General features: G+C 49.0%; 1 protein-coding gene across 1 annotated transcript; it reads left to right on the top strand.

Annotated features, from left to right (window-relative positions):
- Positions 1-331: 331 nt before the first annotated feature.
- On the top strand, positions 332-6,373 carry MYCN (MYCN proto-oncogene, bHLH transcription factor). Its single transcript, XM_053589712.1, has 3 exons — positions 332-509; positions 1,739-2,651; positions 4,880-6,373. The coding sequence occupies exons 2-3, from the start codon at positions 1,856-1,858 to the stop codon at positions 5,479-5,481; spliced, it is 1,398 nt and encodes a 465-aa protein (XP_053445687.1). The 5' UTR covers positions 332-509; positions 1,739-1,855; the 3' UTR covers positions 5,482-6,373.
- The last annotated feature ends 7,972 nt before the right edge of the window (positions 6,374-14,345 follow it).

Raw genomic sequence — 14,345 nt, forward strand, 5'->3', positions numbered from 1 at the left:
TGAGCGCTGCATTGCACCGCTCGGCGCGCAGCTGGTTCGCAGACTGCACCCACTGCATGCCTGGGGGTCCAAAAGGGCGGGAGGAGCACACTCCGGGCTTCCCAGCTTTGCAGCCTCCTCTCTGCAAAGAAAAGCAAGTGGCTTTTGGCGCGAAAGCCTTGGCGCCTCCCCTGATTTTTATGGAAATCAAGAGGGCGGAGTAAAGCCGCTTTCCTCTGCTTTTCTCCCTCCCCTTCGTCTGCGCCACAGCCCCCTTCTCTCCCCGCCCCCCGGGTGTGTCAGATTTTTCAGTTAATAATATCCCCCGAGCTTCAAAGCGCAGCCAGTGACAGTCATCTGTCTGGACGCGCTGGGTGGATGCGGGGGGCTCCTGGGAACTGGGTTGGAGCCGAGCGAGCACTAGCCAGGCGCAAGCGCGCAGACTGCACCCACCCAAGGCCCCCCGCCCCCGGGCCCACTCGGAGACACCCGCGCAGAATCGCCTCTGGATCCCCGGCAGTCGGCGGGAGGTAAGGAGCCGGGCTTGCAAACCGCCCCGCGCCGCGGGATCGGCGAGCGTCGCGGCAAGGCTAGCCCAGGACGGGATAGCCACTCGCGCGCCGGGCGCCCGAATATGCCCTGGGGACTGTTTTTGCTTCCAAAATTAAAACACCTCGGGGTTTTCCCTGAAAAGCCAGTTGCAGCCCAGAAGGCACTGGGGAGACTAGGAGAGGGCTAGGAGAGACCCGCCCTAATCCTTTTGCAGCCCTTGCCAGGGGGGTAGTAATGGCTTCTGTGAAAAGAAATTACCCCTGCTCTGGATCTGTCTGTGTTTGAGCTGAACAAGAGCCGGTGCGTCCCTACCCGGAGCTGGGGTTCTTCTCCTAAGGGTGTCCCTGGAGGAAGAAGGGAGCTAGGTGGGGCGAGGCCGCCGCGGTGGTAATCTGGGTCACGGCTGCCCCGGCTCGGAGGAGACGCGTCTCTCCCAGAGACCCTCCCCGTGCGGGTGCCCCTGCACCATTCCTGGGAACCCGGGCTTAGCCTCCCCTCCCCTTGGAAGCGGACGCTGTTGGAGGTTTGGAAGAGCGGGGGTGGGGTTAGAGAGATTCCACATAAGCTACGGGCAGGAGCTTATGTGGATTCTTGCTGCCGAGTAAATGTCGAGGGGCGTCTGCTCAAATTTGGAGGGGAGATTTGTGGATTGCGGTGCCCCTTGTTGGTCTCTGTCTGGAGAAAGGCTTTTTCATTTGAAAAGTTTCCTAAATCCCCTGGTATCGTTTGCACCCCCGAGGTTGCATTTTTACAACGGAGGCTTGAGGGTACACCAAATTCCATACCCAGTAGCTGGGTCGGAGGGCCCTGGGATTCCTTAGGGCAACTGGCTCCACACTGGTGCAAGTGGGGTCGTCGGCGTGGCTCTGGTGAGGGCTAGAATTCTGCAGCCTAGAGTAGACCCCTCCCCCAGGCAGTGCCTTGTGTGAATGAAAAGGCAGTTTCCAAAGTTGCGGAGCCACGCCACCACCCCCTGCATCTGCATGCCCCCTCCCACCCCCTGTCGTAGACAGATTGTACACAAAAGGAGGGAGGGAGGGATGGAGGAGCGACAGAGAGCCAGAACTTCCTTCACCTTCGGGAGTACTGGGCGGAGTGGGGGGTTTGGAGGGGCGATTGGGGAACCGGACTGGAGGGGGCGCCCGCTGCCAGACCCCCCAGTCTGCTCCGCTTGCCCACCCTCTCCCGGTGTGTCTGTCGGTTGCAGTGTTGGAGATTGGTGCGGGTCCCCGCCTTCCGCGCCCCCCACGGGAAGGAAGCACCCCTGGTATTAAAACGAGCGCAGCGGAAAGAAGCCTGCAGTCGCCCGCCCGGAGGCGAGCCGATGCCGAGCTGCTCTACGTCCATCATGCCGGGGATGATCTGCAAGAACCCAGACCTCGAGTTTGACTCGCTGCAGCCCTGCTTCTACCCGGACGAAGATGACTTCTACTTTGGCGGCCCCGACTCGACCCCCCCGGGGGAGGACATCTGGAAGAAGTTTGAGCTGCTGCCCACGCCCCCGCTGTCGCCCAGCCACGGTTACCCGGAGTTCTACACGCACCACCAACCGTACTGGGCCACCGAGGTGGTGCTGTCCGAGAACGACCTGTGGGGGATCCCAGCCGAGGAGGACACATTCGGCCTGGGGGGATTGGGCAGCCTTACCCCGAACCCGGTCATCCTCCAGGACTGCATGTGGAGCGGTTTCTCCGCCCGCGAGAAGCTGGAGCGCGCCGTGAGCGAGAAGCTGCAGCACGGCCGCGGGCCCCCGGCCACCAGCTCCGCCACCCCGGCCCCGGGCGCGGGCGCCGCCAGCCCGGTGGGTCACGGGCACGGAGGGGCTGCGGGAGCCGGCCGCGCCGGAGCCTCCCTGCCCGCCGAGCTGGCCCACCCAGCAGCCGAGTGCGTGGATCCCGCTGTGGTCTTCCCTTTCCCAGTGAACAAGCGCGAGCCGGCGCCCGCGCCCGCCGCCCCGGCCACTGTCCTAGCGGCGGGCGCTGCGGTCTCCTCCGGGGCGAGCGCCGCCGCCCCAGCCGGGTCCCTGGTGGCCATCCCTCCACGCACAGGCGGCCGTCCGGCCAGCGGCGGCGACCACAAGGCCCTCAGCACCTCCGGAGAAGACACTCTGAGCGACTCAGGTAAAGACCGAGCCCGGGCCTGGCACCCTCCCTAGCGTACTGGAGCCGGGGGTCGCTGTCCCCTTTGTTTAGTGTTAATGTTTTGGCTTTGGAGAGCATTTTGGACACAGCGCGGGTGGCAGAGGTCCTGTCTCCTCGAAGACTGGCCTGTCCCCAGGGTAAAGAGGCAATTCTCAAGTCTCACCTTCGCTGAAGTTCCTTCCACCCTGCCCCGGGGAACCTTCCTCTGGGCCATTACTGGTCTTCTCCCCGCCCCCCGCGTCTCTTTTGCCACGCTGTGCAAGGAATAAAATTGGTAAAAACTGGTGGCTGAACTGGGTGGAGGTTTAGGGGGCTGCTGGGTGCTTTGCGTGGACAGAAACCTGTTAGCGCCGGAGCCGGAGCGGAAAGGGACTCTGTTCTAGGTCAGAGTTGGGGAAAGGCATCCCACGAAGACACATGGGCTGTGCAAAATCCTATTTAGAGCAGAGGAAGTTAGGAGGAGATTGCACAGATGGCTAGAGTCGGTTTTCTTTTCCTTTTTTTTCCCCCCAAAGCTAGGCACCACCACCCCCCTTACTCGGTGGGTGGTGGGCTCTTTGCTCCTGGTGCGTGGCCAGCAGGCGGCGACATGCGTGGCCAGTAAAAAGACCAAGATCTCATAGACTCAGGGTGGTGAGGGTCCCCCTCCCTCGCTCCATTCCGCAGCTGGCGGCAAGTGCAACCGCACTTGTGTACATCCTCAAGGGGCCTCCTCTTTCTAGGGTGCAGTGACAACTGGGCCGTGTTTTGTCCTACGGCCTGAATTCCAGGCCGACTTTGAGATCTGAATTGTGTTTTGTAGGCTAGTGCCTTTGAAGGTGAAGGTGGGCACTTGGCCTCTCCAGGAATGCACATATTCCTTGATTAGTTGTGTTGTGTGAGTTTGTTTATCTTAAACTGAAGGGAAAGGTTAAAACCAAGCCTTTGGTTGGGGCTCTGGAGACAGGGAACTCCACCTCAATGCTGAAATAGTCCTTGTCCTTGGAGCAGGCAGTTGGGGCCCCTTGGATGTTGAAAACCAGTGTTTTCAGAATGTAGGTGGACAAGAAACTTAAGTTTCCTTCAGGGCTGAGGACAGAGCTTTCTGAGGCTCCTGGAAGGAAACTTGGTGATAAGCCCCAGTTTGAAACTGCTCTGCCCCTTTAATGTCGGTGCCTTGACAGCTTTCAGTGAGGAAGCACTTCCTTCCAACAGCTGTCTTCTTGGCAGAAAACCAAAACATTGGCTTAAAGGGACCCACAGACTGGAACAGCCTCACATTTCGGCTTTAGAACAAATCCCACAATTGTTCAGCTTTCCGGTCCCCTTCAGATCAAGCAGAAGATGTGTTTTGATTTTCATGCTTGCATTTTCAACAATAATTTTCTACCCCAGTGTGGTGGTCAATGGGGGTGAGGGGAATGCACGCATGATGCTACATGTATTTGTTTTTGTTGTTGCTGTTATTATCGGTGATTTGAGGGGAGCTGCTCCCATTTGGGGGTTTGTGCTGACTGGATTATGGCTTTGTAGTTAACATTTGATGGTTGTTAGATGAAAAACTCCTTACTGTAGGGAAACTCAGGTTGGTGGAAGAAAAGTTGTTTTTCTTCCTTGGTTAATTAAATTGTTCCTCAAGTTTGTTTAAGGACTTAAAATCAAACACAACCATGTGTAAATTGCTAAACGAGGCTTCTAAAATGAGTCTTAATTTTTAAGTGTGGAGATAGAAATGTAAATAATCTGCAGGGCAGAGTGGTGATTAAGATAAAAGCTCCATTTACTGAGTTGTCTGTCTGCTGGGCATAGCTCTATGCTAATATTTGTCAACGTAGTATTATCCCATTTAACAGCGGAGGACACTGAGGCTGGGAAAGGTTGAATAACTCTAACTCAGGGCCCTGCAAACAATCTGTAACAGAGCCACCAGATTCCTCCTTTGACCCCAAAGCTTGGGTTCTTTACATTTCTACCACTTGATAAAGTCCTAAGTGGAGACTGGAAGCTCGGTAGGGGTGTGGGGAAGGACAGAGTATTTCTAGATATATTTAACTTAAAGAAATCTAAAACAAATGCATTTGGGGCCACATTTATGTTGATGTATCCATCACAATAGCAAACTCCCAGAGCCTACTGGAAGAGACATAGACATATGTTAATATGGACAGATATGTGGGTTTTGTTAATTCATGTCTCCCATGAGAGTAACTTCCATCTTTTTCTCACAGACGATGAAGATGACGAAGAGGAAGATGAAGAGGAGGAAATCGATGTGGTCACCGTGGAGAAGCGGCGCTCCTCCTCCAATAGCAAGGCTGTCACCACGTTCACTATCACCATGCGTCCCAAGAATGCACTGGGCCCTGGGAGGGCCCAGTCCAGTGAGCTGATCCTAAAACGATGCCTCCCCATCCACCAGCAGCACAACTATGCCGCCCCGTCTCCCTATGTGGAGAGTGAGGATGCACCGCCCCAGAAGAAGATTAAGAGCGAGGTGTCCCCACGTCCCCTCAAGAGTGTCGTGCCCCCAAAGGCCAAGAGCTTGAGCCCACGCAACTCTGACTCGGAGGACAGCGAGCGTCGCCGTAACCACAACATCCTGGAGCGCCAGCGCCGCAACGACCTGCGGTCCAGCTTCCTCACGCTCAGGGACCACGTGCCGGAGCTGATGAAGAACGAGAAGGCCGCCAAGGTGGTCATTTTGAAAAAGGCCACCGAGTACGTCCACTCCCTTCAGGCCGAGGAGCAGCAGCTTTTGCAGGAAAAGGAAAAATTGCAGGCAAGACAGCAGCAGTTGCTAAAGAAACTTGAACACGCTCGGACTTGTTAAACGCTTCTCAAAACTGGACAGTCACTGCCACTTTGCACATTTTGATTTTTTTTTTTTTAAACAAACATTGTGTTGACATTAAGAATGTTGGTTTACTTTCAAATCGGTCCCCTGTCGAGTATGGCTCTGGGTGGGGAGCAGGACCACCTGAGTGGGGCTCTGCTTGCATGTCAGGATGCTGGTGGCCCTGCGGCCTCCTCCACCTCACCTCCGGGACAGCGGTGAGAGTTCATTGACAGTTGGGAGCCTCTGGGGCTGTTGAAGTCACCTTGTTTGTTCCACGTTCTAAACAGCAGAAAGTCATTCCTTCTTTTAAAAATGGTGCTTAAGTTCCAGCAGATGCCACGTTAAAGGGGTTGCCATGTGATACCCCTGGGGAACATTTCTGTAAATACCATTGACACACCTGCCTTTTGTATACGTCCTGGGTAATGAGAGGTGGCTTTTGCGGCCAGTATTAGACTGGAAGTTCATACCTAAGTACTGTAATAATACCTCAATGTTTGAGGAGCATGTTTTGTATACAAATATATTGTTAATCTCTGTTATGTACTGTACTAATTCTTACACTGCCTGTATACTTTAGTATGATGCTGATACATAACTAAATTTGATACTTATATTTTCGTATGAAAATGAGTTGTGAAAGTTTTGAGTAGATATTACTTTATCACTTTTTGAACTAAGAAACTTTTGTAAAGAAATTTACTATATATATATATGCCTTTTTCCTAGCCTGTTTCTTCCTGTTAATGTATTTGTTCATGTTTGGTGCATAGAACTGGGTAAATGCAAAGTTCTGTGTTTAATTTCTTCAAAATGTATATATTTAGTGCTGCATCTTATAGCACTTTGAAATACCTCATGTTTATGAAAATAAATAGCAATTAAATGATGCAACTCAATCTTTTCCTTAATAGTACTAAACTTCCTTAAGCAGCAACCATAAATAGTCTTAGAGAATAAAATTAGCTTCCACTACATCCCAGTTTGGGGGGATAGTCATTGTCCCCACTTGGGGTGGAGGGGACTTCATTTATATTTTGGTATACAGCATAGTTTGTCTCCAAGAAGAATTCATTCATGAAACTTAACTAGAACCTGTGCAGGATTTGAGGCTAAGCATTGCAGCAGGATGAAAAGGTGAAAGTTGGTCCCTCCCTTCAATGAACTTACAGCATGATTTACCCAATTGTAACTCATGAAGTGACAGCCATGTAGCCCAGATCAAGTGCCAGGTGCAGGAGAGACACTGGCATCCCATTGAAACCCTGACGGGTAGTAGATCTCTCTCTACTTGCCATTGCTGTCACACAGGGCAGTGTTGTGGCTACTAGGGCTGCCCTGTAGAAACACCATCAACCTTTGTAGGCTCTAGAGGACAAAGCCAGTACCAGTGGATTGGAGGGAGGCATAATTCAGCTTCCCGTTAAGAAGAAGTTTCAGGGGCGGCGCCTGTGGCTCAAAGGAGTAGGATGCGGGCCCCATGTGCTGGAGGGGGTGGGTTCAAACCCAACCCAGGCCAAAAACTGCAAAAAAAAGAAGTTTCAGAGAGTTCACCTGGTGGGACAGAAGACCCTTGCTCATGAGGCACTCAGCATCTCAGAACTAAACGTGTACAAATAACCTATTTGTCTTTTGGGTGACAAGTTGTACGTGGTTATTTTTCTGTGGTTTCATTCATCACAGATTTTTTTTAGCTCTCAGCTGAAAAAGCTTTTTGCTTTACTAAGACGAAAACAAGTTCAGAATGAAACAGCTTTGCCTGGCCACACAGTTTGCCCGATCAGACATGGGAGATCCCAGGCTGTGTGGATCCCTCCCAGTTTTGGCCATTTTCTTAGTGCACATAGTAGGTTAGAACTGGAGGTCCTCTTCATCCTGGTTAGGCCCGTGCCTTAGAGATGTGAGGCCAGTGGACTTGCCAAAGGCATCTCTTTGCTGGTCTATGTTGAAAACCAGGTAAAATGCACTTTAAATCCCCCACAGGTCCTCATTCTCAGACGAGAAAATGAGGCACCCTTTTCGAATTGATGTTCAAAAGGCTTCAGTTCATTTACATTTTATAGGCCCCAAATCACTCAGCAACCTCTGCACCTCCTTTGTATATCCCTGAGCCAAAAGAAAGTAAAATGACTTCAAGTTAATTGAGCACCTGAGAGTCTTTCAGCCTAACTCAATCACCCCAATTTATGTTTTTGGATTCCATAAGGGGGCTACCTAAGGGTGCTAGATGGAACTCTAACTGTCAAGACAGAAAACTATTTGGATGAATGAGGCCACAATACAATTCCTACCATGTTCTTTTTTTGCTCTGGCTGCTGGGAAGCTCAGAGCCAAACTCCATGCTCTCTTATACCTCTTACATTCCATTCTCTCTCTTCTAAATCTATTGGTTTCTTGTTTTTCATTGTTGGGTTAACTACTTTCTTATGTTCTTTATATGATACAGCACAAAACTTTTTTGCATTAGGTGGATCATAAATATATACCTAAAATATTAAAACCAAAGTGAAAAAAATCACATATTTGCCTTTCCTGACCCAGCTGAGCAAATGTGCCACCCAGTGTAGCTCTGCAATTATCTATAAAGTAATTGCTATAGTCACAGAAGAATTGAAATGGTCCTTTCAATAGCATGAGAAACCACCTCTGCATTCCAATAGCAGTTTTTAGACTGTTGGAGAAGATGTCCTGTGTCAGCTAGATCAATATGTCATAGAGCTTACATGGAGCACAGAGATCATCTCATTGAACTACTTCACTTCACAGAATGCAGATGGCGATCCCATCTGGATTTAGTGGCTGAACTCAGGGCTAGGGTTAGGGTCTCCTAGTGACCTGACCAGTGCTCTTTATGAGACACTGGCTTCCTTGCTGCCCACATCGTCGTCCCCCCACCTCTTGTCTTGCCTATCTTGTCTTCATTAATATGAACCTACATCATGGTTTATATTAATCCATTTAAATCCCCAACTTTGCGTACAAACTTCCAATAGTTCCCTGCCACTTAGAGTCTCAAGTCCCCATCCTCCAGCCTGACAGAGTCTGTTTCCCCCAGCTCACCAGCTCCATCTCCCGCGGCCTGCTGCACACTCATCCTTGCAGGCAGGCTAGCCTGGGCTGGTCGCTCTATCTCCTCTCTGACTTATTTCACTGCATTCTCTCCTTGTGGTTTCAATTCCGTGTATTGAAATTCTTCTTGACCTCCAACAGAAAACCCAATGTTATCTCTTTCAGGACACCTTCCAGTGCCTCAGGCGGACCTTGCCAGCTCTCTGACTTTATAGCTTTAAGTCCTTACACACTTATCCTCTCTCTCCTCTGGAGGCAGAAGAGCTGCCCTCATCACCCTCCCAGACCCCCTACAGCCATGGGCTCCCTTAAGGCAGCTCTGGCTATCATTCACCTCTGATTTTGAGCCCTGGCCTGAGTGACAGACATCAGGGTCTTGGCAGATGCCGGTACAATGGATGGCAGCAGAGGGAAGAACAAGAGATAAATTTCCACTATAAGTGCGTCTCTGCCAAGACTGCTTTATACGCTCTCAAGCTAATTCGGATGGGGAAAGACATCTATTAGCCATCAATAAACATCTGGTACTGATGTTCTGGAAATTCTGGGAAAGGGAAGATGAAATGACCATGGAGGCCTGTCTTCAGGAAGCCTGCCGTCTAGGAGAGAGCCAAAGCCCTAGCCAAAGTTTGTACAGAAGGCTGGGGGTGGGGAGGAGACAGGTGCGTCTGGGAATCGAGGCTATTGAACAAAAGCAAATTAGTGGTCCCCAGAAGCCGAGCTTGAGGGGCTCTCCGCTGGAGGAAGCTGGTCCTCCTTCTTGGTTGGCTGGTCTACCACAGGCCTGAGGCGGTTCAGACCCTTGCTGCAGGCCACACACTGTCTGCACTCAGAGTGACACAGGTGGTCATGCCTGCCACCCCAGTGCAGCACAGTGGAGCTGACTGAGCTTTCTTATGCTGGAGGCTCACAGTCCTTTAGAACTTTCGACCAGTTCATCATATGCCCATTTTATAGGTATGGGAATTAGGTTTTCTGGGTGTGAGTTTTCATTAATCCCTGTGGTCACTATGTTTTGAAAATCCTGGTTTGGGTTGTTTTCATACTCCAAGACGTTGTTTGATTTGGAAGAGACATAGAAGCCATCTAACTCATCTCCTATTTCAGAGGAAGCACACAATCTGCATTTGAGCATTCTTTTTTCTTTCTTCCTTTTCTTTCTCTCTCTCTTTCTCTTTCTCAGCAAATATTTGTTTGGCCGCTATCATGTGTCAAGCACTATTCTAAGTGCTTGGGAGACATCAATGAACAAAAGAGAAAAACCTTTCCCAAATCCTTGATTTCCTAGAGTTTACGTCTTGGAGAGAGTGACAACAGTATGTGTAAAACAAATAAGTTAAACAAATAAGTTAAATAGCTTCCTATATGGCAGTGAATACTATGAAAGAGAAGTCAGAAGGCTAGAGGAACTCAGGGATGCCGCAGGAGCAGGGAGGGGTCAGGGAGGTGCAGGATGCTGAGTGCGGGGCCGGGGACAGCGCCCAGCCTGGGCACCCCTGTGGCTGCTCAGAACTCAGGCCTTAGACTCCTTGGTTCAGAGCTCTACCTCCCTATTTCTCTCTGAACATTGCTAAATGTTTCATGTCAAGGTTTTATTCATTCTCCTAAGGAGAAGCAATAAAATGTAGTATGTAAGAGTATAAATCTGAAGTTAGACATCCAGGGTTTGACTCTGACCCCCATATTCACAAATTGCACAACCCAGGCTGAGTGTGGGGGCTCACTCCTGTAATCCCAGCACTCTGGGAGGCCAAAGTGGGCAGATCGCTTGAGCTCAGGAGTTCAAGACCTGCTGAGCAAGAGTAAGACCCCGTTTTTAAAAAAATAGCTGGATATTGTGGCAGGTGCCTGTAGTCCCAGCCACTTGGGAGGCTGAGGCAAGTGGATCTCTTGAGCCCAAGAGTTTGAGGTTGCTGTGAGTTATAACGCCCTGGCATTGTACCGAGGGCAAGAAAGTGAGATTCTGTTTCAAAATAAGTAGGTAAATAAATAAATAAATAAATAAATTGCACAACCTGCCCCCCTTAACACAAGAGTGAATAACACCATTTATCTCATAGGGTTGTTAGGGAGGTGGCATCAATTAATTTACACACAGCACATAGAATAATGCCTGACACATGATGGGTGCCATTTAAGTCTGTTAAATGATATAATTTGATGTTGACAGGCTCTTTTTTCCCTCTATTTCTTCAGTAAGTTACTAGGGCAAAGAACCGTTAAAAAAAAAAAAATTACCGGTAGAACAAATTCACAAGCTTGAGCTTAACAAGAACTTTGCAGACTTTTGTTCCTCAAAAGAGGTCTTACAAAACCTGAAAACGGGTACCTTGGAAACAAATGAATGTGAGCTTTGAAGCCTATTTTAAGACGGAGCCTAGGAATTTGAGTGCCTTGCAGAACATCTATGCCTTCTACAATGGTTTATTAGTTTTCCCTACTTGTAAAGGAAATCTCTTCATAGGCCACTGACCAGGGTTACCTGATCTCTTTTGATATTGACGTATCATGCTACAGGACATTCATCCTGAAACCTTTGACCAAGAGAAGTAACAGAGCCTTTTTATGGTCGAAGCACACAGACCTGTTGGTACAATGCACATTTGGAGAACACACACAGCACACACTCCCAGGATAAATTGAGGATTTTCAGTGGGACGAGTTCTGAAGAGACAACACAAAATCTACTTCCTTCTGCCTTCCAGCAGAAGTATTTTCAGTATGCCTTTGGAGTGGGATGAAAGAAATAATCCCATCCCTCCCGAGCCCCCAGCCTGACATTCCTTGAATTGTGCATGTTCTTGTTTGTTTCTTAAGCTTCTGCTATCTTCCTGAGGGATGCTAAAAAGAGTGGACAAAGTGTTGTTCCACATTGACGGGGAGGAAGTTCTGGGTGATACACTTAGTTAGGGAGAAGAAGTCCTTGGTTTTGGTCTTAGCTCAGTTGTTCACTGTTTTCAGCCTTGGAGAGGAAAGTAACTTCTTGTTGCTCAATTTACTCATCTATAAATGGCTTCGGCTGGAGTTGGTCATCTCCACAGCCCCCTTTCAACCGTGAAGATGGAGAGTCTTTGAGCCTTTGAGATGGCTGAACCCTTAGAGATGGCTGTAGAGTCCATGAACACCAGTGGGAAGCTGCTATGGTGTGAATGTGCCCCCCAAAGTTTGTGTGTTGGTATGTTCATCCCCATTGCAACAGTGCTGGGGATGGGGCCTGATAAGAGGTGATTATGTCATGAGGGTTCTGTCTGTGAACTATTGTTGTGGTTACTGCAGCAAGAAGGTCTTCACCAGGTACAGGTTCCCTGACCGTGGACTTCCCAGCCTCCAAAACTAGAAGAAATAAGTTTCTTTTCTATATAAATTACCCTGTCTACAGTATTCTGGCCTAACACCAGAAAATAGACTAAGACAGAAGCTTTGGGGGGCATATTTTGGCTCTGCTATCCACCAACTCCGAATGATTTGGCGTAAATCACTTCCCTCTGAATCTCACTGTCTTCAGCTCTAAAATAACAATAGTAATCACTACCTTCCCAAATGGTTATAAGGATCAAATGGCATAAAGTATATGAGGGGATGTGACAGCATTTTGGAGATTAGGAAATCTTTTAGAACTCTTTTTGTTTGTTTGATTTTTGGGGACAAAGTCTCACTCTGGCATCCTGAGTAGAATGCTGTAGTGTCATAGCTCACAGCAACCTCAAATTCTTGGGCTCAGCTTTTCTATTTTTAGTAGAGACGGGGTCTCAATCTTACTCAGGCTGGTTTCGAACTCCTGAGCTCAAGCAATTCACCTGCCTCAGCCTCCCAGAATGCTACAGGTGTGAGCCACTTTTAAGAATGCTTATTGCCCTCACTGTTGCCGTCCTCAGCCTTTGTCTAGTATGTCCATATCACTTCACAGTTTGCTTCCTGGATTCGTCTCTAAGTGGCTTTCCCCAGGTAGGAAACTCCTTTGAGGACAGCAGGCGCACCTCTGGTGGCTGCACCCCTGGAAAAGGGATTTGCTTATAATAGCTGCACTATAATGTTTGTTAAGTAATTATTAAAAGTGAAAAGCCAGCTACAGAGACTTGATTTGGGCAAATAAACTGAGCACACAGGCTTGTCTCATCTGGAACTAGAGAACACTATGATTAATCCAATTTTTAATTTGGCTACTCAAATGAAATAAAATATGGTAAAGACATCTAACACCTTGGTTTTTTGCTTGGGTTGGTTTGGCCACTTTTTTTGGCCAAAAGCCAGGAAGAAAAGTGAGACTAGAGATTTGAAACCACTGAAGCTAGAGTTGGATGTATTTTTGTTGGTGAAAAGGGGAGGATTAAGATACGAGTTTACTGTTATAAAAGTTTTAATTGTGTTTGGGTTTGAAAATAAATATTTCCCATCTGAGTTGGTCCTTCTTCTGAGTTTGCTGAACTAATATTTTAATATTAGTCTGTCTTGAGGGAAAATCATCTTTCTACCAGAAATCCCCTCCCCCAAACATCTCATTAAAAAAATGAACTTGGAGGTTTTCTTGGATGTCTTTAACTGTAAACTTCCGGGATGGCTGTGAATACATTTCGTTTGACACTTCTGGGAGGTTGTTTCTTCTGGAGTGTTACCTCACTTGGTAATTCCTCTGAGTAATAAATGTGCACATGTCAGTTTCTTGCTGCAGCTTGCGCCTCCGTTTTCCTTGGCTGCCTGCGCGGAGCCTGCCCTCTCACCCGTAGCCTCTGGTCCTGCCTGCTGGACAGCCGCGGGATGACTTTTTCTTGCCCACTGTACTGAAACCCAAGGTGAAAATGTTGGAGAAAAGAAACATCATTTAGCCAAGTACAAATTAAACCTCGGCTTCACTGGAGGTATGGTATGCGGAGGGCCAGACAATTGGAGCGGAAACCGCCATAAACTGCTGCTATGGTGTTGGCTGACATTCGAGTGTCTGTACCTGGGTGGGGAGATGTCTTGTTGCTGGGGTGTTGTTTCTTCTTCTTCTTTACCTAGTATACTGACTTGTCCCAGTTTGCCTGTGACTGTCCCTATTTTAAAACTAAAGTCCTGTGTCTGGGAAAACTCTCAGTCTCTGACAAATGGGAAGGGAGGGCATTCTTCCCTCTCTCCAGTGTTTGCTTTTTTTCACCACAGTTTAACCAGCTTAGCCAGGCTAGCTTTGGTGGGCTTGGAGACCGAGGCTGGAACTCCATGGCCCAGACCTCCCTGGGCTCCAGCATGTTGCAAGGGGCAAGGGTCAGCCATGCTGTATAGAGTCCCAGGGCCCTTCCCAAGGGAGAAAGACCAGGAAGGAACACTGTCTTGGTGTCAGAGCTCATGGATTTGAGCTCTGAAAACCCTATTAGTGACTTGGAGTGAGTCACCCGGAGATGGCAAAAGAGCAAAAATCTCTGTTTCCCTTTAAGGATGCTGTCATCCTGCCGGAAACAATGAGTGTGAAGGTGGCAGGTCCCACATATTCTGCTGACCTGCCAGCTGTGCTTGTCTTGGGCTCTGGAGCTGTGACACTAGGGTGGATCTTCTAGTCCAGTCTTCCCGAATCTCCTTCAACCTTCAGGTCTTTGCAAGGAGCTCAAAGGAATAATTTTCAAAAAATTTTTTTTTCTGAGACAGTCTCATTCTATCACCCTGGGTAGAGAGCCCCGGTGCCATAGCTCACGGCAACCTCAAACTCCTGGGTTTGAGCAAGCCTCTTGCCTCAGCCTCTGGAATAGCCGGGACCATAGGCGCCTGCCACCATGCCAGACTAGTTTTTCTATTTTTAGTGACATTCTTGCTCAGGC

The sequence above is a fragment of the Nycticebus coucang genome, chromosome 4 (genome assembly GCF_027406575.1).
Source record: "Nycticebus coucang isolate mNycCou1 chromosome 4, mNycCou1.pri, whole genome shotgun sequence".
Lineage (NCBI taxonomy): Eukaryota > Metazoa > Chordata > Mammalia > Primates > Lorisidae > Nycticebus > Nycticebus coucang.